At 41.0% G+C, this 21976-nt stretch overlaps 2 protein-coding genes across 2 annotated transcripts; one reads left to right on the forward strand and one right to left on the reverse strand.

Annotated features, from left to right (window-relative positions):
• Positions 1 to 672: 672 nt before the first annotated feature.
• Positions 673 to 9007, forward strand: ric8b (RIC8 guanine nucleotide exchange factor B). Its single transcript, XM_004070081.4, has 10 exons — positions 673 to 874; positions 2793 to 2840; positions 2924 to 3553; positions 5252 to 5346; positions 5506 to 5656; positions 6445 to 6540; positions 6698 to 6842; positions 6922 to 7066; positions 7146 to 7265; positions 8673 to 9007. Exons 1-10 carry the CDS (start codon positions 791 to 793, stop codon positions 8779 to 8781), a joined length of 1623 nt encoding a protein of 540 aa, XP_004070129.1. The 5' UTR covers positions 673 to 790; the 3' UTR covers positions 8782 to 9007.
• A 1120-nt stretch (positions 9008 to 10127) lies between these two features.
• Positions 10128 to 21915, reverse strand: LOC101165477 (NAD-dependent protein deacetylase sirtuin-3, mitochondrial). Its single transcript, XM_004069712.2, has 8 exons — positions 21588 to 21915; positions 15572 to 15776; positions 14601 to 14816; positions 14223 to 14455; positions 12752 to 12852; positions 12507 to 12668; positions 12219 to 12428; positions 10128 to 10451 (listed from the first exon to the last, which is right to left on the reverse strand). The coding sequence occupies exons 2-8, from the start codon at positions 15772 to 15774 to the stop codon at positions 10335 to 10337; spliced, it is 1242 nt and encodes a 413-aa protein (XP_004069760.1). The 5' UTR covers positions 15775 to 15776; positions 21588 to 21915; the 3' UTR covers positions 10128 to 10334.
• Between the last annotated feature and the right edge of the window lie 61 nt (positions 21916 to 21976).

Consider the following 21976-nt stretch of genomic DNA (forward strand, 5'->3'; position numbering starts at 1 on the left):
TTGTAAATTTCTCACAATGTTAAAAGTGTTCTGCTTACAAAGTTCTACGTTTGCAAAAACAAGCCCAAACCATTAGTCTTCCACCTCCATGCTTCACACCTGGTTCAGATGTTCACTCAGTCGCCCACTACTGAGAACATTTAAAAGTTGGAGAATTTCCATATTTCTTGCTGTAAAATTGATTTATTGGGAAATGATTGTGTAGTAGTCTTTTGCTGATTTAGTGTAAGAAGCTTTTACACGGTGAATATTGATGTCTTTCCCTCCTTGAATTTTCTGGATAATGACACTGCCATTAGCTAAAACACGCTCAACAAACGTTCTTAAAATCTTTACGGCTGTTTAAAAGATTGTATTCTTCTGGAAAAACTGTGAAGGTTAAAAGATTACCTAAATTAGGTCTTTTAACAAAAATAATTTTTTGTCAAACTAGTCCTGATTGAGTATAGATTTTCTACGAACTAAAATAGTTATATTATTTCAAAGTGTTTGAAAAGAGAGTTAATTGTTTACAACAACAAAGGGTAGAGTAATGGTGGAAGAAAAATGCTAAAAGTTTTAAAGATTTATTTATTATTATTATTATTATTATTATTATTATTATTATTATTATTATTATTATTCACTTCCGTCTACTAGGAACATGGGAGTTCGTGTCCGCTCATGGACGCAGGCAGGGCTGTAGTTTCCCTTTGACAGCAGAGACTCGGTTAGCCTGACAGCTAGCTGCTCAGCACTCAGCGCTAACGGCAGATATAGGCGAACTGCTGTGTTGTTCAGAGAGGCCAGAATGGATTTGAAGAATTTTCTGGCACAGCTCGACGCAGCCAACGAAGATGACACAGAGAGGCTTTTGCAGCAGTATAACCGAGAGGTCAGTCTCTGTGAAGATATTCATTGTAAACCAAAACAAACAATTTTGCTAACATTAGCTGGCTAGCTACATACTAGCTAGCCGTGAGTTGACTGAAAAGCTGCTGGCTGACCTGGAATCACGCTGAGCTGAGATTTTAGTTTGTCATAATCTTATTTGTATATTTATTTATATGTATATATATTGGACACTTCATTACTGATGATTGGAGGGATGATAGAGACATTCAGAGACAATCCTGTTGTAACCTCTGCTCAGGCAAATATCATGCTGATGAGAAAATTCAGTATGTGTTCTCTTCACGTGAAGTGTTCCCTGTTCAGAGTTTACTGCACTCCTCTGTATACGGCTCCTCTTTGGTGAAACTATGGAGGTGGGACATTCCGTGAATTCTTAGTGGCCTATATTATAACGATGCTTTAGGCTTCTGCTACGGGTGCCCAGGTGGTACAGAGCCAGTCAGCTGTTTGTGGATGCTCACATCCCCACCTGTGAAGCACTACTGTGTAAGCTTACATACAGCCTCATGGAACGCCTGGACAAATCTAAGAATTTAATTATCATGTCTCTGACTGATCCCAAAAGAAGCTCCTGCTGCTACACTTCCGCCTTGAGGAAACACTGGATACAGCGATTATACTCTTTTTCATTTTATTTTATTATGTATGTTGTATTTGTATCTTTTTCAATGGACTGCACCCAAGTCTGAAATAAAGTGAATTATAATAAAAACAAGTAAGCACTGCATTGTTACACTGCTCCCAGTCCCAGCGTAGTTGCTATAATATGCTCCCTGGATACTTTATCATTCTCATAGCACTGAAAGTATTTGTTTAATCCATTATTTCAATCCTCCTGATGTGTCTCAATGCCCTCTACTAGGTAGTTTTTGCTTTTCTTCTACTAAACATTTAAACCCAAAGATAAGAGCTTTGTTCCAGAATGATCTTGTTTCTGTTTCATTAGCTACTTTTTGATTAGGCCTATTTTATTTTAATGCAATGAATGGGAAAAGGACTGGTCGTTAACACACATTCTTTTGAACAAACGAGGTCAAATAGATCTCATTCAAACTGATAGACAACTTCTATCCAGCAAAACATCACTTATCTAAATTTAAAGTTGATTTTAAACACTAGTTTCCGCCAGAAGAAGCCTGATTTAGACCTGATTTCTTTTGGTCATGTCTATTCACCTTTAATTCCTGAAAGAACATCCACATATTCATCCTATTCACAAAAGCAAATCTTCTAACAAACAGCTTGGACTTAACTCTCACTTAAGATGGAACTCTAGCAAAATTTGAACACAATATCCTTCCTTCCTTCCTTCCTTCCTTCCTTCCTTCCTTCCTTCCTTCCTTCCTTCCTTCCTTCCTTCCTTCCTTCCTTCCTTCCTTCCTTCCTTCCTCCCTCCCTCCCTCCATCCCTCCATCCATGTTCTAAACCACACGGGGCTGCTGGAGCCTATCCCGGCCTCTCGTGGGTGAAGGCTAGGGACATCCTGGACAGGTTGCCAGTCTGTCGCAGGGCCACAGATCACACACCCATGAACGCTCACATTCACACTTAGGGGCTATTTTGAGTAACCATTTAACCTATGAAAACAATTTCCTCTAAGAAAAATAGAAAGGCTAAAAAAGATACTTAAACAGATACTTAAACCGCACTCTCAGTTTTTGTTTATTTTTCGTTTGTTGGGTTTTTTGTGAATTGTTATTTAATGTTCCTTTTTATAGGTATTTTTTAAGTATATAAGAATAATTACGTCAAACAAGTTTTTGAGTAGTGCTGTGTTTTTGGACAGTTTTTTTTGGCATGTATTTTTGAATTGTATATTTCCAAATGATCAAAAAAATATGTGTATAATAAAGGAAGTTATCTTAAGAAGAGATGAATGAACATCCTTTTTGTTTCAGAACACTCAGACTTTCACTTTTGACCAAAAGGAAGAAACTCTGCGGATTGTAAGTCTCTTTAACTTAACAGGATGCTATTAAATGACAGCATAGACACAACAATAACTTAATTTTTTTATCTGTCATTGCAGAAACTCTGTGAGAGAGTGCTAGCAGTCCTTGGGAGACAGGTTCAGCCCACCTGTCAGAAAACCTGCCTGGAGACGCTCCGCATCTTGTCCAGAGACAAACATGTCCTGGCACCTGTAGCCACCAGAGAAGGCATGCTGATTCTAGCAGGCATGGCGAGGCTGCGTACTGGACAGGAAGACGGTGACGACCAGGAGAACCCTCAGGGATACACGCAGTCACAGGAAGAGGAGAGAGTGGTGGTGGAAGCCTTGAAGTGCTTGTGTAACGTGTTGTACAACAGTCCTGCAGCGCAGCAGGTTAGTGTGGATGTTCACTTGGATCGCGGTCTGTGTGCCAATCTGCGCACAGCCAGAACATGGCACCACGAAGTGGGCTTGTTCACCCTGCGCCTCCTCTTCTTGCTTTCTGCCCTCCGGCCTGATGTGAGGGGTGTTTTGAGGAGCAAATTGGACGCTGTGAAACTGCTGACAGAGGTGCTGGAGCACACTCTGAATGTGAACTGGGTCGGCCCCTATGAAGCTGCCTGTCCAGGTCCGGAGGTCCTGCTCCTGCCCACAGAGAGTAACGAGAGAGCCATGGAAGCGCTGAAGGCCTTGTTCAATCTAACGCTGTCAGAGGCTCGGAATGAGGTGAGCGTGCTCAACCATGTTAAGTGATGGTGACACTTCATCATGACTGCACATTAATTAAAGTATCATTTTATTTAGTTTTTGCAAGTCTTCTTTAATCAGGATGGGTAAATGACCTAAATGTTTATTTTTTACTACTTTTAGGAGCGAAACTTAAAGGTTTTTAAAAACACTACACATTTGAGGAAGCAAAGTTTTAATACTTTGCTTAGTAATTTAATTTTTTTTTTCCATCCATACAAAAGTAAGATGTAAACAAATCTACTCTCATGTCTCCCTAATCGGTCAGATCTGAGTCTCCTTTCATTTCATTTTACAATAGAAGAATAAGCTACCATTCTGCTTTCAATTTCTGGAAATCTTTTCCAAAAAAAACCTTTTTCTTTTCAAATAATTTTGTTAACTTTCCAATAAATAGCTTTGTTAATCGGCCAGAGCTAAACTTAAACAAAGGTTTACCTGTCATCAGTCAGAATCAGTTCTGTTATTTGTCTGAGAACTCTGTCAGCTGCTCCGATGAGCCGCTGATGGTTGGGATGAGGTCTTGGATTTTTATTCAGTTTTCTTCAACACCTGACATTTTCAAACAGTCTTTGTACATAGATCATCACAAACTAGAACTCGGGAAAATATGTTTTCAAGACAGGGTCCTTAAACGTGCTGCTGGCTATGATAAAACTGAAAAAAAAAAAACTGGAATTAAACATGGTTTTTGTCTCTTTTCTACTTTCACTAAAACTCTTGTATCGGAAAAAAACCCTGTATGTTTACATTGAAAGTGTCAAACAGTTGTGCTAAATTTAAGAACGATTTCATATTTATTGTTTTACTAAATGACACCCGGCTTAGTATTGGCTAACTGAAAGCTTTTTGTCAATGTTACTTGCTTATTTGTGACCCAAAAACCGAGGTTTGAACCGAATTGCAAAGAAAAGGGAATCGTTGCATCTCTAGTTAAAACTGCACTTTCCTTTAAGGCTTTTAACAAACTGTGTTGAACTGAAATCAACTTGTTTTTTTGAGTAGATTCAATTTAGTTTATCTGAAGCTAAACTGCCTTCTTGTTTTAATTAAAGCTGATTTGGTTTTTGATCAATCCCAAAGTTGAGTATTGAATCTTTCTTAGTTGTTTTGTCTTGGGTTTATATGTTCAATAAATAAAAACAAAGGTTTAAATATTGATGTTATCCAACATTTGTATGTCAGGAAATCAAATATTGGCAAAAATCCATTTTTGTGCTTTTCTACTTTCAACAAATTCTTTAATGCAAATCTTGACGTCTTAAACTAACTTTAAAAAATGTGTTCTGTTTTGGAACTCTTCTGGATAAATAAAAGTTTTAACAGATGTGGCTAAAACACAATTTCTTTTTTTATTTTAAAAAAAGTTGGATTTTGCTTTAATTTAAAAATAACTTTGCTGGACTCCATTGTTTGACAGTATATTTTAAACATTTGTGTCATTTTATGTTATTTGAACTCGGAGGACACAGAAGTGCAAATGCAGCTTCTAACAGTGTAAGTCCAAACAGATGTAGATCTTAGGATCACTTCCGTCCTCCTAGATTTCCAGACCTCATCTTTCTCCCATGTTTTTAGCTCCCATAGATCTTTTTTTAAGCTTTTCTGTAGTTAAGGAAGTATTTTCTGTTACTACCTTTAGAAAACTGTTTGGACTGAATATGTTTGGCTCCACAGGAGGATCAACACCAGTTCCGGCTCATCGCTGCTATCCTTCGTCACCTGTTGCTGCTGAAGACGGAGACGGAGGAGAAAACAGAGGAAGCACACAGGTGGGAAGCTCTTCCTCACTTCCCCCAGTGTCTTTCAGAGGAATACCTGGTGGCCTCATATATGAATTGTTTTTCCCAATTTTGCATGTTTTCAGCTTTTTAAATCTCAACTAGATTATCTGGGTTAGAAACACAGCTCCGTTGTTTTTATGTCCCCAGTCATGCCGTCAACCTGCTGAACAACCTGCCCGTGTCCTGCCTGGATGTCTTGTTTGATGTGCCCGTCCAGGGAGGTGTGGACAATCACGGTGGGAAAAACATGGAGGCGGTGCAGGTGCTGCTTGACTTCATGGAGGGCAGAATTGACAAGGTAAAGTCTTTCATGTGAGCTTTGTCCTGAACTACCCGCCTTTGTTCACATTGAAACTGTTCACATTGAGTGATTCATTCATTTTCTAACTCCCTGTCAGTATGTTTCACTCACTCCTCTAAATTCAGCATGAATCACATAATTATTATACTGTAGATAATTACAGTACAAGGTGAAATGACACCATCACACAGTCAGAGGAACTTTGGGCTCTTTCACTTCTTTGCAGTGAAAACTAAAGCAAATAAAAAAACAAAACAAAGAAATTTGGCAGGAATACTGAGAAAAGTGTAGAGAGCTGGTTGGCTGAAATGTTGGGAGGAGCCTCCATCCCACTGGAGGACCTCATCATCAGCTGAGTTTTAAAAGGACTCATTTTTAATAATAAGAAGGTTCTTTAATCTGATTTAAACACTTTGAGCTCCGAAGTAAGTTAGAAATGGAGTCAATTGTCTCTTTTTGGTGAGACACAGTGCTACTTCTGTTGTTATTGGATTTATTTATCAACACTCAATACATTTTTTTCTCACAACAATGAAATAATTTACAATAAATAGTTTTAGTTTGAGGAAAGGGGGCAGACATGGGGACGACGTAATAGAATTTGGGACTTCTGCTCTATGCTTTTGTAGAAGAAAGAATGTATCTAATCTGAAATGGAAATGACATTTCTGTTGTGTTTTTTAGCGTACAGGAACTTTTCCTGCAGTCTTCAGCCTTCTATAATTGATGATTGTGGCTCTCCTGTCCAGATCTTTACTCTGAAATGTGTTTGTTACTCTGAGCAGGGCTCCAACTACAAAGAGGGACTGACGCCTGTGCTCAGCCTCCTAACTGAAGGATCCCGATGCCACCGGGAGATCCGCAGATACATCAAAGCTAAGGTACCGTAGCAGAGCGGGTGTAATGAAGAGCGTAGATCACATGGCAGGATTATTGAGACCTTCTTACCATCTGCTGACATGAACTGGTGGAGGTCCCAGAGTCCTAAACCACAGAACTATGGAACAACATCTGGACATCAAACTTCTGCTTCTTCAGGTTCTCCCCCCACTGAAAGACGTGAAGAATAGACCAGAGATCGGCACCACCATCCGGAACAAACTGGTCCGCCTCATGACACACGTGGACATGGGGGTGAAGCAGACGGCGGCGGAGTTCCTCTTTGTCCTCTGCAAGGAAAGCGGTGGGTGGAGGGAGCAAAGAAGAGCATGACAGTGGCGTTTGTGAAACCACAATTCTGTAAACGGGCTGTAATCTTTCAGTGGACAACCTGTTGAAGTACACTGGATACGGAAACGCGGCGGGACTACTGGCAGCTCGAGGGCTCCTGGCAGGAGGAAGAGGAGACACTCAGTACTCTGATGATGAAGACTCAGACACGGAAGAATACAAATCTGTCAAACCTTTGTCAGTGATGAGATTCATGAGCAAAACACCAATATAACTATGAATGAGTTTGATGCTAAGGGTCAATATCTCCTTGCAGTATCAACCCAATCACGGGGCACATTGAGGAGCCCATGCCAAACCCCATTGAGGAGATGACAGAGGAGCAGAAGGAGTACGAAGCTGAGAAACTGGCAAACATGTTCGTCAAGCTGAGCAGGTAACAAACAAAAACAAGTAAAAAGAAAGAAAACAAAACAAGAACCTCTTTTCAGTAGACAGAATTCCTTTTTTAGGCTGAAAATCCACAGAATACCACAGAGGTCATGATGGAAAGTCTTCTGTGAACTTTGAGGTTCCCCTGTTGCAGCAGCTTCCGCCTGTTTATCATTACCTCTGCTGCAGTTGTTGACCTTTCCTCCGTGAGCCGAGGCTCTTCTCTCCTGCACAAAAGTGACAGTGAGCTCTCTCCATGTCAACCACTTCATCACAGGAAGAATCTTTTCAATTAGGCCCCGACTCCCAGCACACCACCGCAGTCGGCTGCAGGAAAGGCTGCTGCTGCTGCATCATTACCACCTCTACATTAATTATCACCTAATTGGCGAACGCCCCGCCACATTCAGCTTTTTAATAAGACGTCCCTGACTTTATTCTCCTCGTACACGAGGAGCCAAACGCCGAGCTGAGCCGGAGCTGGACAAAAACTGCTCAGCCGGATAAAGATGAAGAGACACGGGTGGATAAATGGGGGAGACAGAAGAAAGCTGACCTCGTCATTGTTGGGCTAAAGAGGGCGTTGAGCTGTAATGAGACTCGCCGAATAAAAAGATTCCTCTGAGGCTACTTTCTTTTCTTTCCCAATAAGGATGCAGCCATAACAGGGAGGTGCTTCTATTAGCGCAGGTGCTAAGGAGCTCGCTCAGCACCCTCCAAGAATGTGCTCCTCTAACTGTGTAACTGCTCCTCCAATTATCCCACATCCTCAAGCCCCCTGCTGCACCTCAACCAGTACACCTGCCAGACTCGCAGTGAAAGCTTAGGTTTTTTAATCAAACTGGAATAAATAATGTGTATTTATGTTTTTATTCTACTACAGGTAGTCAGAATAATGATAAAAAGTCTTAATTTATCACTTATGACTCTTCTTATTCTCTTAATATTTCATCTTTTAGGTAAAATACCTTCTTTCCATCAGTCAGAAGCTACTCTGTGTTCTGTAAATTGCTCTTTTTAAAAATCTTCTTTTGGCATTTTTTTCAGAAGAAATGACAGTGCAGGGGTGTTGACACACAGTGCAGGTATAATTGGATTAGGTTGAAGGGGTGGTGGCCACTTTGAGGAGATTAGTCTGAGCACTGATCCTGTAATTAAACTGCAGCGGGAAAGGAGGGAGCGAGGGAGGATGGCCAGACAGGGCCAATTGTCCATGAGAGGGGGGTTGTGTGAGGGTCCTCGAGTTGTGTCTGAAAGAAGAGTGCAAACATGTAGCAGTCAATGCCCTCGTTAAGGCTGTCCTTACATACAAAAGATTTCTTTTTACTCTTTGAGACATTTCTGCAGCGTTGTGGTGCCACTCTCCCACATCCACCACAGTTCATCCGACCTTCTCACTCTGTCTTCACAGCAATAACGTCATCCGACCGATGGGCGTCAGGCCGGACGGGACGCTAGCGCCTTTAGAGGAAACCCTTTGCGATCCGCCCGAGGAGAACCCAGATTCAGACTCTGACTAGCACAGCAGCTCGTATCCAGGCTTACAGGCTGAGCACACTGGGTAGGGGGGGGCAAAAACATCCAGACCTGTGTCCCATGTCAAGGGCTGAACCCTTCTGTGGATTCTCCGAAGTGAGCTCTTGTAGCATACCAAACAACCGGCATGGCGTCTGCTCAAAGGCACAAAAAGTTTCAACTTCAGGGGCAGACTTAGACGCACTAAAAGTAAAGTGAATGTATTTGTGGGGGGGGGGGGGGGGGGGGGGGGGCAGACATAAATATTAGACTTTTGTTTTTCAGGCCGCATTTTGAGTATTTTTGTTTAGCTGTTCTGGTGAATCTCAGAGGGTCCAGTCATGAGGTGGGACATAGCTGAGACGTTGTGATGGCAGTCAGCCATTCTAGGAGGGGAGGGGTCTGATCTGTGGCAGGAAGACGGTCATAATGGATCTGAGGCCTTCATGGTTATCGTTGCTTCACTCGTTTTCCCGCTCCTTCCGCTGAAGCTCTTAGCATCATTCTGACCATAAACGCGGTTTGTTTATCCAACTGAATCATTCCTTTTACGTCTTTGCATCACATTTTTCTGTCAGATGCACTTCAGAATTGTAAAAATGTTCAACTTCCTGTTTCAAAAGACTATCATGTTTAAACTAAAGTAAATTTCTTATTCAGATGGTTAACCTGCATGATGCTTAATTAGAACATGTTTGGATTAAAAAAAAAATACTTTGCACAAACATGTTGCTCGACTTTAGTTCCTTTTTGTTATCGGATGGAAGTTTGGCTGATAAGTGACTTTTTGCTGGTTACAATCTATAAATGGAGTATTGCTTTATCTAAAAGGATGTGACATGAAAGAAAATCTGGAATTGTGTGAAGCGGTTTCTCATTCCTGGGAATCACCACTACTGCCTGCTTACAGGAAAAAAAAATCTAGCTGTTCACTCTGAATTTGTTCTTTCCTAATCAAATGTTTTTACTCTAAGCCTTGAAAAGTCAAACATTTGTTACAGTTTCCTGTTATTTTTATTTATTTGTAATAAATCCGTTGAGAGATGTTGTCTTGTTCTCTTCATGATGCTCCATGTAACCCTTGTGCTATCTTAGATGACTCCACCCTTACATTGACGTGTTCTTCCTACCATGACAAAGGTGGATAAAGGTGGAAAGATTTCATGTAATCCATGGACACCAGTGAAGATCACAAATCATTGAAGAAAAAAGGTTCAGAGCACTGTCTAGTGGGTCTAGATGACCCAACTCCCAACGGTAAAGTGCCTAGGATAGCACAAGGGTTACATGTGAGAACATTTTTTTGGTTTGTTTTTGTATTTCATTGTAAAGAAAGGGAACACCACAGATATTAACAAGATACTATTGTCTCAGTCTTTATTAAATACTGTTAAAATTATAGTGCATTTTCAATAAAACTATTTGCCTTAGATATAGAAAACAGGAAACATTTGCTAGTGTCCTGCGTCTCACTTAAATTAAACATTTCCATGATCAAACGTACTAAACAAGACTGGAGATGAGCTCCAATCACTTCAACAGAGAGACCTGATCTGGATCAGGTAGAACTTTTGCTGTCTGTTTCCGAGTCCGTCTCCTCGCTGCTGCTGGGCGCTCCTGATCCTTCAGTTCTGGACGTTTCTTCACAGCTTTCCTGATCCGATGCTCCTCTGTTCTGAAAGGACAGACGGCTCTGACATGATGGGCTGCTCAACCACACGGGAGAAAAAACATCATGGTTGTGTCCACATTTCTTCACCACGCACTATGTAAGAGTGCACTATTTAGTGCGTTCACCATTCTGTAGTGCTTTCCAAATCTACAATTCCAAAATCAAGTGCCCTAGAAATTTAGGTCACTATCTAGATCAAGGGTCGGGAACCTATGGCTCATGAGCCATATATGGCTCTTTTGATGGTCACACGTGGCTCGCAGACAAATCTTTAATTTTACTTTTTCTTTTTTTCATTAGACCAGTCCTTGTCTGGTGTGATGCGATGCCAGAGGCGCGCAGTAGTGGCGGTGCTTGGAGAACAAAATCTCTGCCAGCACTATCAGTTTACTATTATCTATTATTTCACAGAGTTTGTACCAGCCGGAAACCTGTGAATTGCCGTGCCTAAAACTGCGCGCTCCCGTCTCTGAGAAAGAGCGCGCAGTAGCGGGGATGGGATGTTAGAGGAAGAAAGCAGAGGGTGGGGGGTGGGGGTGTGTGGGCACGACCAGTAAGGTGAATCGCGCAGGGATTGTAAAAACGTAAAACCCGCTGCCCGTCACTCACTGCAGTGTGTGTGTGTGTGTTTGGCTCCAGGTCTGCATGTGATCAGTCTTTCTCACATCTACAGAACATTCAGACCTACGATCACGTTTAAAGTCTCAACGCCTGCGTGAAGCAGAAACTCACCACGTCTCAACCAGACTAGACCATCAGCAAAACTACCACGAGAAATACTCATCATTTATTAGCAATAGCATAACAATGTTATTAAAAAGAATCCACAGACTTATTGTACTTTAAAAATGTTGAAATTACATCAAATGCAAACATTCACTTGTATATTTAGTTTTAAACATATTGTTGCGGTCTGACTTGGACTGGGTGGGTGTTGGGCCGCGTTAAAAGTTCTGGAGTTCATTAAAACGCATCAAGCAGAGATCTGATTGGCTCTCAGTTCTGTCGCTCAGGCTGTTGTTAGGTAATCTGGACCAATGGGGTTCAGCTATGGGCCGATTAAGGGAAATGGGAGGGCTGACGCGGCAGTGAGCGAATGTAAATTTGGGAGAAGCGCTCTTATGAGGCCAGAACAGTACGCTCTCGTCTCGGCGGGAGAGATTCAGGAGTTGCTGAATTAATTGTACGGCGTTCGTTGCGGTCTGCAGTAACCAGAATAAAGAACCTTAAAAGAGGTTAAGTCTCCGTGCCTCAGTGTGGGAAAGGGACGCTACATTATTGTATGGCTCTTTCGAAATTACATTTAAAAATATGTGGCGTTTAGGGCTCTCTTGGCCAAAAAGGTTCCCGACCCCTGATCTAGATGCTCACTAGATCCGTTTGAACAATTTTTGAAAATAGGAATGTATTTAAATGGATTTTTAAAATAAAATATCAACGTCTTCATCTTCAGAACTCAGTGGATTCATAAATGATCGTTGCAAAACACTCATATCAATGAGATTTTTACTTCATGAAATCGATGACGTCATATACGCCGATGGAAAAAAAAAATTCCATAGTGAGCATGGTGTGTGAATTGCTTTTAAAATCAGGGGACTAGATAGATCTACACTATATGGTTGTTTTAGTAATTAAGGAGTAGGGTGGGAATTCAGACACAGCCCATGTCTTCTACTGGAACATCAAAATAAATGTGACTAATTAGCAGCTTCCAGTAAAACATGAAATATGAGATGTAGGATTTGGTGTTTAAATAAGGAAACCAACCACTTCCTGACTCCTCATCAGCTCCTGGATTTCGCCGTCCCAGCCGAGCATTTCAGCAAACTTCCGCACAGAGTCTGCCAGGTCGCCCAGCTCCATATGATCTCCTCTCCGCAGTGGGACCCTCTCAAAGGGGCCGACGGCGTTTCTATTCAGCAGGAGCCGGGGAACAGTGGAGCGCACAGAATTTACCAAACTGGCAAACGGCTCGATCTGGAAAAATAATTGATCGCTCAAGTAACACCCAAACAAAATGAATTTCTGTTCACAGATGCACTAGAGAGATCTTACCTTCAGAGACGTTCCCATTATAATGAGCAGGTCCGCCTTCGGGAAGTCCTTCCTGTGCAGAAAGTACTTGCGGGGCAGGTCCTCCCCAAAGAACACAACATCTGGCTTGACCGTTGCGGTGCAAAACGAGCATGTGGGGACACGGTCATGCATGATGGCGTACTGTGAAGCAGACGGATGCAGGAGGTGTCACTGAAACATCAAGTGCAGTCAATGAGTGGATCTGTGTGCAGAGCTGGACGAACCCGAGCCTCTTCTGCTGGATACGGCGTGTAGCACAAGTGACAGGAGGCGGTGGCAAAGCTGCCGTGGGCTTCCACCAGTTTGTCATCTGGGATCCCACACACTGTCAAGGTTATCGATAAATTACATTTTTAATGAAATGTAATAATATATCTTGTTCCTGATTGAAAAATAAATTTAAAAAAGGGAAATATTGAGGAGAAAATCACAATCAACTTAAACTCTTGGATGACGTTCAAATGTTTGTAGGTCATGTGAGAACCCAGATCATTTGGTCCACATCGAGTCTGGAACCTTGTGTTTGGTCTGTATTCAGACTGCAGTCAACCGGATATTTCTGTTCTGGACAAAAGCTTGTAATCAAAACTATGTGACTAAAGATCTCTTCAGTCATTGGGCAGGAATTACAAGGGCGGGGCAAAGCAACAAGAGAGAATAATGGAAGTCCTGCGCTTTGCAATCCTTGTCGGGAAAGTTCAGTGATTCAAACTTTATACTTCACTGACCAATTTTGAACGTCTGTATCAATGTCAGGTACAACACTTCTGACTGGCTACTTTAGTACGGCGGAGGCATGCTGCAAGGCGGTTACTGAGGAAAGGGCTATGAAGCTACGCTGATAATGCTTTCCCGACAATCTATATGTCATAAACACTTGTGTATCACGTTTAAAGTTGTTTTGATGAGCCTGCATTCATCCGACCACATTTCAATGAGTTGCTGTGTGTCGTCCGTTACTCTGTTCATATTGCGCAGCGCCCGGCTACAGACGTTTTGGTCCAGTTTTTCCACTCCGAGCGCAGAGCCTGTACAGACCGAGGAAACTCCGAGCAGACTGAAGCTCAGTATGATTGGAAAAGAACCAAAACCACCTCCAAAGATAGGTCAGGGCGGTTCCTGGTCCCGGATCAGGGTCCACTTGGGTGTATTCAGACTGAATATTTGTCCCGGATTCACTTTAATGTGAACAAAATGGGTCCAGCCTGAATACATCCTTACTTACCCTTTCAAACTAAATAAAAACAAACCACTGCTTTGGATTTATGTTACTTCTATGCTGCATAATATTGTTTTTTTTTTGTGTGTCATAATTAAAACCAAAAATAACTTTTATTCTTTTGAAAAAGGGTCATATTCTTTTTTTTTCTTTTTTAATTGAACGCCCTGAGCCAAATACGATCATCTGACTGCAGCAAATGTTCTCCAATCAAAACCAGATGCAAGTCAAAAATGTTATTTTCTCTTGTTATAACTGAATATGCGCCTTCAACTTTGTCCAAACAAAGCTAACAGAAAATCATCTAAATAAAGCCCAAAAAGTTCATCTAATTAAGCTGCAGAGTTGACTTTTCTTAGATTTAATGTTTGGTTTGGTTTTTTTAAAGTATGTTTCCTTTATGGAGATGAAAAGCGTTTCACATGCATAAAGACTCATTTCGGGGTTCAGGAGGTTTCCTTTGAGTTCAGACTCACACTTCTCCAGTCCGTCGATGTTCTGGGTGTACATTCTCAGCAGCAAGCCTTTGTGGTGAAGCACGCGGATGAAGTAGTGGATGTAGTTGGGTCGATGGCTGCCAGGATACAGAACTTTGGCTAAAGAGAAGAAGGGCTGCGGGTTGTCGGAGAAGTAATCGATGTTGAAGATGGCCTCTGGGTACGGGACATTGTACTTCTCCAAGTTGGAATAAAGACCTGTTCCTGGAGTCCTAAGGAATAAAAAAAAAAAAACGTATTAAAGATATATAACACGATCAGAAGGCCAGATCAACAAGAAAGTTCTCTGATCTCTTTACAGACTCGTGTAAATATCTAAATGTGGAACCGTCTGCCTCTAAATTCTCAATTACCAACCTGAAATCTGGGATGCCGCTGGCTGTGCTGATTCCCGCTCCAGCCACTACCACCACATTCTTACAGCGGCCGAGTTTCACAAGCCGAGCAACAGAGAGAAGATCATGAGGGGATGAAGACTTCACACCGCGTGAAGATGGGCTGCCCCCTTCCGCTTTAGAGGTCTGACAGGCCGGCTGAGGATCGCCGCCGCCGCCGTCAGATATCTGTGCTTTGCTGCAGAAAACAAACACACACACATTGTAGAGCTTTGAACAGAGCTTTACTGTAGCTGGAGCTGTTGTAGCACATGCAACAGGCAATGTTTAGTCAGTTTGTTTTTCAGTGTAGTTGCTAAAGATGTGTTCAGCTCTGATTTTAGCTAAAATGTTGCATTGGGATCAACTCACAACTACAATTTGTCAGAAAGACGTTTCACTGAAGCCTTTACTAATATTTAGCACAGATGTGATAAATGACATAATTTGTTTATAATCTAATCTAGCAAACCTGTACCACTGGACCAAAGCAGTTATGACAGGACACAATCCAACTTTAACAAAAAACAAAACATTTTCTTAAATTAAAAAGTAATTACCTCATTTTATTTTCTAATCTATTTAATCTCTGACAGATGGCATTTCGGTTCTGAAATCTACAACAGACCTACAGGAAATATTTTTTCTCTCTCTTCTTTACCATTTTTATATTGTTTGGATGCAAAAGGGCTGATGAGTAAGGTTTATTTGGGAAAAGAAAATCTGTAGTAAATTCAGGATAAAATCCTAAATGTAAACCACTGATACCACTGTGGTTCTTGCATATTTATTTGATTTTTGCACATTTCTTTGTAATACAAGTCATTTTTTTCTATTATTTATCTGTATCGATGGTCCACATTGAAGAGAACTGGACTGGAAGCTTATCATACCAGGTATAACGACAATATTCTATTCCCTTCTAACTTTCCTTTGCCCATCACACATCTTCACCTTGTGATGAAGATGTGCTGCGTTTCCACACTCATGCGGTCCGCGGCTGGAGTCGAATCCGTTTGGATCTTTTGATGTTTTCTGTGGAGGCCCTCCTCAGAGTCCTGGGTCTCTGTGGGTTTTGGGTGCTCTGCCTGGGACTTGGAGCTGCGAGTGATTCTGGCGATGGCGGGGCGGACCGTGCGAGACCTGGACTTCTTCATTCCTGAAACAGGAGCGCAGCACAGAGAACTTTTTCCCTTGTTTTGAATAAAAGCCGTTTTTCTTTTTAAATGTGTTCATCAGATAAACATCATTTCACCCCCCTCCCCCCCTCCCTCTATTTAAAAAGCTGTTAGACTGAAATGATCCTTTTCTCCTTGGCCTGTTTGCCCAGAGAGAGACTGAAATGTTTTAAAACTGTCAACAGTGGGACAAAAGGGAGCGGCGGCAGTATATTTAGCCGGCCCCTCTGCTCCTCAGCAGCTATGCTAATACAGTCCACAGCTGTGGCAGCTTTACGGTTCAGCCAAAAGCGAAGCGCAGAACTGGGAGACAGCGGGACAGGGGATAAAAAAAAAAAACTTTAAAAAAGAGGGGGCGACAGAGGAGAAAGAGAACCGCAGATTGACCGTGAGTCAACAAACCCAGCTGGTAAAGAAAAGAGGATGCCCCCCCCCCCTAATGGCCCCCGCAAACTGAGAAGACCCGTGAAGGGGGGGTGAGGAGATAAATGACGTGTGGGCGGGATTCAATAAAGATGGGGAGTGAGGAGGGGGTTTTGTTTTGGGCCTTCAGACAGCTTAAAAGATGAGTGAGGGGTTAGCAAATGAAAAAAACCAAACACTTAAAAACATGACAGGGGGAAGCAGAGGTACGATCTCCTCGTTGGAAAGACCAACTCTGATGAAAAGGATGATTGAACACTTTTCTGATACTGAAGGACATTTATCAAGAAAATTAATATCTTAAAAATTGCATTTCTTTTTTTCAAATGGCTGTGACTCAGTAGCAAACAGAAAAATAGCATAGTTGTGACGTTTTATTTACTATGGCAAGCCCCAGGCTCCCTGCTCTGCTCCATTCTGATGCAGCCACTTGCAGACAAATGGATCCGTGTACGTCTTTGTTTTCCTCCTCTTAGCTGGCATCTGGCTCAAAACTGTACGGCTGGATGGCTCCAATACTGCTCGCCGTTTTTTGTTGCACCGGTAATTTGTGAGGGGCTGTAAGCTAGCTGGAGAGAATGTAAGCAGATGGATGATGGGAAATGGAGCAGGCTTACTCTGTGACAACGGTCTAATAAACTCCAGCTACTCTGCAGAAAATATGTCCTGGAAAACAACGCTGGTTCTTGGGCTAAAATCAGTATAATCATAATTAAGACCACTGAAAATGCTTTAAAATACACCAAAAGATGATCGGAGTGGGTCTTTAAGCAGCTCAGAGGCGTCAAATAATCTTATAAAAGATGACAAATCAAACTTCCGCAACTTTTCCCCTGCAGAACTACATTCGCGTAGTTAAAATTTAGCTTCAACAACTTAAAGTCCAAATAAAAAAAAGATCTCCGAACTTTGGTATTTAGTATTATTGGAGTTGCCCCCTTAAAGCCTGAAGCCCCCCCCATTAGCTAAATTACTTTTTCTACATCCTACAGAACTATTAAAAACAGTGGGAGGCTGAGGCTCTCTGCTTTTGTCTGCTTGCTCAGAAAGACGCTGCAGAGGCTGAGCAATAAATCACAGGCTCCGGCCGTTATTAAGGCTTCTCACAGATGGATGGAGCAGGGAAGCAGAACACAACACCTCAACGTGATCCCACGCCTCTGAAGGTGAAGCCACAACTGGAAAAAAACTTCAACTGAACCACTCCACTCTTTTCTTTCTTTTTTCTTTTTTGGGGGGGGGGGCAAAAGTTACGAGGTCACAAAGTCATTTCTAAAGAATAAATTGCCTTTTACGGTTTCAGAAGTTCATTCTATTTATTAGCTAAAACCCTTAATGTGCCGCAGATGCTGTTATTAGTCCTTGATGACAAATAAATCCTTGTATAAATGACAAAAGGCTTTAAACGGATTTGGGACCCCCCCCCCTTCCCTTCCTCCTTTTGCTTGGCCTTTCTTAATACTGGCCCTTCCCGATCGAAAATCTGTGCATCCTATGCCCGGACCACCAGGAGAGCAGCGGCTCAGAGGAGTTACAGTTATCTAATTAAAGGCGTCCCACAACACTGGGAATTCCCACTACAGCCACGGCCCAGCTCACTTTCAATATTTACCAGGACAGAGGGCTAAAGAGCAGTCAGGAGGAGCAGAGAGAAGCTGCTAAAAAGGTGAAATAGATTGCATTAGAAATGTGTCAAACTGCTTCAACTTCCTCTGGAGCAAATGCTGTTTCTCTTTTAAAAATCTCCAAAAAGGAGCTGACAAGTTAATGTTATTCTTTTTTTTATTTTTTTTCAGTCAGCACAAGCTGCCAGATAAGTTTAAGACAACTCCTCACCCGTCTTAATGCGGCTGAACTTTTATTCTGAAGTGCTAAAGCATGAACTCTGCATCTCAGCTGCGTCTTTTAAAAGGGAGATTTGGTTCGCTTTAATGGGAGGCTTTTCCTCTGCAACCCCTGCATTTAACCCTGCACTCTCAGCAGAGCTGAAGACGGACCACTTTGATCTCCGCTGCAATCCCCCCAGCGACACAGGGACGGTAACCGGCAGCCCGGTTGTCGTGGAAACCTCTTCATTATTTAGTTGGAGAGGCAACAGCTCTATGTTCTCCCTCCCCACCTGCTCGCTAATGACATATCACTCTGTGTAGCATCTTTGTTGGCCTCTCAATTGACACAAAGCGACAAGTCCTAATTTGTGTTAGTATGTTGTTTGCTCACACAGAGAGGAGGGCGGTGGTGGTGGTGGTGGGGGTGGGGGGTTAAATGCAGGTCCATGGCCAAGTAATGAGTCTTGTCTGGCTTTGCCAACAAAACACTGAATTAAGAACTATTCAGCATTCAATGTAAATTCCATGAAGGAGTCATAAACTGGTCGGAAAACATGCTACACCCCCCAGCTATTTAAATATATGCAAGGTAACTCTCATACACACAACATTCAACTATGGTAACTAAAAGTACTCCATTTTTTTTTTATTTTGTCTGAATAAATATGAGAAATTACTGCTCTTTTATCAATGAACAAGGAGCTTACAATAAAAATAAAAAATCTATTTATTGAAACAATGAACCAGCATGAAATTGGCCATGGTCAGCAATTATAAAAATTTGAATTACAAATCTCAGCAAGTGAAAACAAAAGTCTGCACTGCCCCCTGCTGGAAGAAACCACTCATTACAAAAGGAAAAATCACAAACCTATTAAAGTGCCACATATAGGGAATAATGTAACGTTAAAATAGAAATAAATGTCATAAACGTTCAAAGTGTGAGTACACTTAATCAGGTAGAAAGACAAAGACTTTGTGAAACATTCTTCTGCAGACATTACAGCACAGAGAACTTCCAGAAAATATAGAAGAATGGCTGTCAATCAGGCTGCAGAAGAAGGAATACCAACCTTGGACAATAGACAGAAAATTGACCTCTTTATTTCATTACCCTATAATTATAATAATAAAAAAACTTAAACAACTATTGAAAATGGTTAAAGTGATTGATCTCTAATCAGTTTGCTTCCTTCCACTACTTTTCAAGCAATCTATGATTTGATGCCTAAATCATCAAATGTTTGATACGTCTTTGTATGGATGTAAAACTTTGTTGATTGTATTGTATTGTATTGTATTGCAGACGAATATATCCAACTTCTTTTTCTCGTCTGAGCTGGCATCGGACTGAAGACCGCATGACTCCAATGTTGCTCGCCATTTTTGTTGCTCCGGTAATGTTAGGTTGGGGTTGAGAGGGGCTGTAAGCTAGCGGCAGAGAGTGTAAGCAGACGGATGACGGGCGTTTCTCTGCGCCGGTTGTGGCTTCAGTTGTGGGCATCACGCCAACGATCACGCTCACAATTTCTGATAAACTACTGCCGCTCTGCAGAAACCGTCCTAAAGCGATGATGTTCATAGATTCATATTAGAATCAACTAGTTACACAATCAGGAAGATGCTGAGTCACAGTAATGCAGGTAACCATTACTTCAGTTACTTCAAGAAGATACGAGATACTGGTTTTCCCATTATCTCTGTCCTCCTAGCTTCTTTCTGCATAACACACCTGATTCAAGGTAATCACCAGCAGGTAGAGCGTGGATTAGGCCTGCACAATATACCGCAAATTTATCGTTATGGCAATATCAAGCAGTGCAATATCCATATCGCAAAAGTCAGCAAAAATCGCAATAAATGGTTGCCTTAGATGTGCTAAAACAATCTTATGGCAGCTTGAAGTATTTAACTAATCAAATAAATTCATGTATGCATTTGACCAATCGGATGGACCCTTTCACGTTGTTGACCAATCAGATGGAGCTCTTTTATGTTAGATGTTTGCCTCCTACGTCACCGAGGGTCATTTGGAGAATAATTTTTTAATTGTTGCAATGAAACGGTAATTATGTTTTTGGTTGTTTTGCTATTTGTGTATATACCGCAAATTATATCGTTATCGCAACATTGATCACTCATATCACATATCGCAAGTTTTGCTCATATCGTGCAGCCCTAGCGTGGATGTTTAGGTTTGGCCTCGTTTTGCATGAATAACTGCCTTCAGGTGACCGACAGTCCTGGCCAAAAGTTTTGAAAATGACTAAATAAATATTGGAAATTGGAAAAGTTGTTGCTCAAGTTTTTAAAATATCAATTTGCATTTACTCCAGAATGTTATGAATAGTGATCAGATGAAATGCATGAAAATTAACTTAATCTTCTAAATACTAACGAAAACACATGACTTTGTGATTTTGAAGTATAGATGAAACTTTAAATATCTTACTGAATTAAATGAGTATATATTTTCATAATTATTCAAACAATTTTAGCAGACTTTAATTTCAAAGACTAGTGTATAAAAATGTTTTGATCAATTTAAACTGAGTGTTTACATTGATTTATGTCTTTAATTACACGTTAGGAGAATCTGAATTTTTCTACATTTGTTATCACATAACTCCGCCTGACACCTTCTTCACATTTTAGAAATCTGATGTAAGGAGAGGGGAAGGGATCTGTTACACAAGGTAGAAATATGTTTTTACGTTTGCAAAGAACATTTCATAACAATTTAAAGGAATCCTATTTCCTGTCAAGTTCACGTAAAAAGACACAAAGCGATTTTACTTGTACAGCACAAATCATTAATGCAAAATGCCTCGCAGATGTCTATGCATGGCCTTAAAATACCTCAGAAGTGCATATTTTCTCCCTGTTGTAACCTTGTGTTAGTGTGTGAAACAGTGTATGTACATTGATCCCAACTTCAGTCTGATGACTCGGCTTTATATACTGGTTATTGCTTAAAGACAGTGTTTTTTGTTTTGCTCTTTTTGTTAGTATATTTTTGCAGATTGTGTGTGAATTCACCAAAGGACCATCTTATGTTTTGATTACTTTAAAACATAAGAACAGAAGAGACTTTGTTCAACGTAATTACGTCACTGTTTTACGTTTAGCAAAAAAATAAAATTATATTTATGTTTTATTCCCACAATTAAACCATTAATAGTACTTTATTTTATCACATTTTAAAAGAGTTGAAGACAATATCAAAATAAAAGTTTCATACAACTTAGATTAAACTTTTAAAGTGCTTAATTTCAAAAGAAGTTTACAATCCGCTTTTTTTTAAAGAACAATTACGTTGGAAGAAGGTTTACAATTAATTACATTTACACCCGTTAATTAAACCCGGCTGTTTTATATTGAAAATCATTTAGAGAGATGGCTAGAATGAATTTTTTATTTTAAAATATATTCAACGACCCTAATTTTACGCTAAACATTTTCCATTAAAAAAAAGGAAAAGAAAACCACATCACCCATATGGATAAAGAACTTGTTCCTTCATGTTTTTAAAGCGGTTACCTGCTGCTTGATGGAAAACGGAAAGCGTTAGTGGTGAACGGACGGATGACGCCAGATGCTGGACCCAAGCGGATCTTTTGCATCCACACAGAAACTCCACGCGTGTTTTTACGCCTCGGGACAGAGCGTGCACTCCACCAGCTGCAGCTGCCAGGTAACAGCGACGAGTTTCAGATAAAACACAGCAGGCGCAAAATCTGCAGAAAGTTTTGCAGACGTCTATGATCTGGTCCCGTTTCCGGGTGCGGAATAAAAAAAGTCGCGAAAAGGGGCGGGAAACGGGAACGAGATCACGTGACCATCTGTTTCCGCTTATTTAAAACGCATCATTTGATTTTTGATTTTTTTTAAAATTCTTTTTAGTTTAATCAATTTTATTCAACTTTTAA

Source organism: Oryzias latipes, chromosome 6, assembly GCF_002234675.1.
Source record: "Oryzias latipes chromosome 6, ASM223467v1".
NCBI lineage: Eukaryota > Metazoa > Chordata > Actinopteri > Beloniformes > Adrianichthyidae > Oryzias > Oryzias latipes.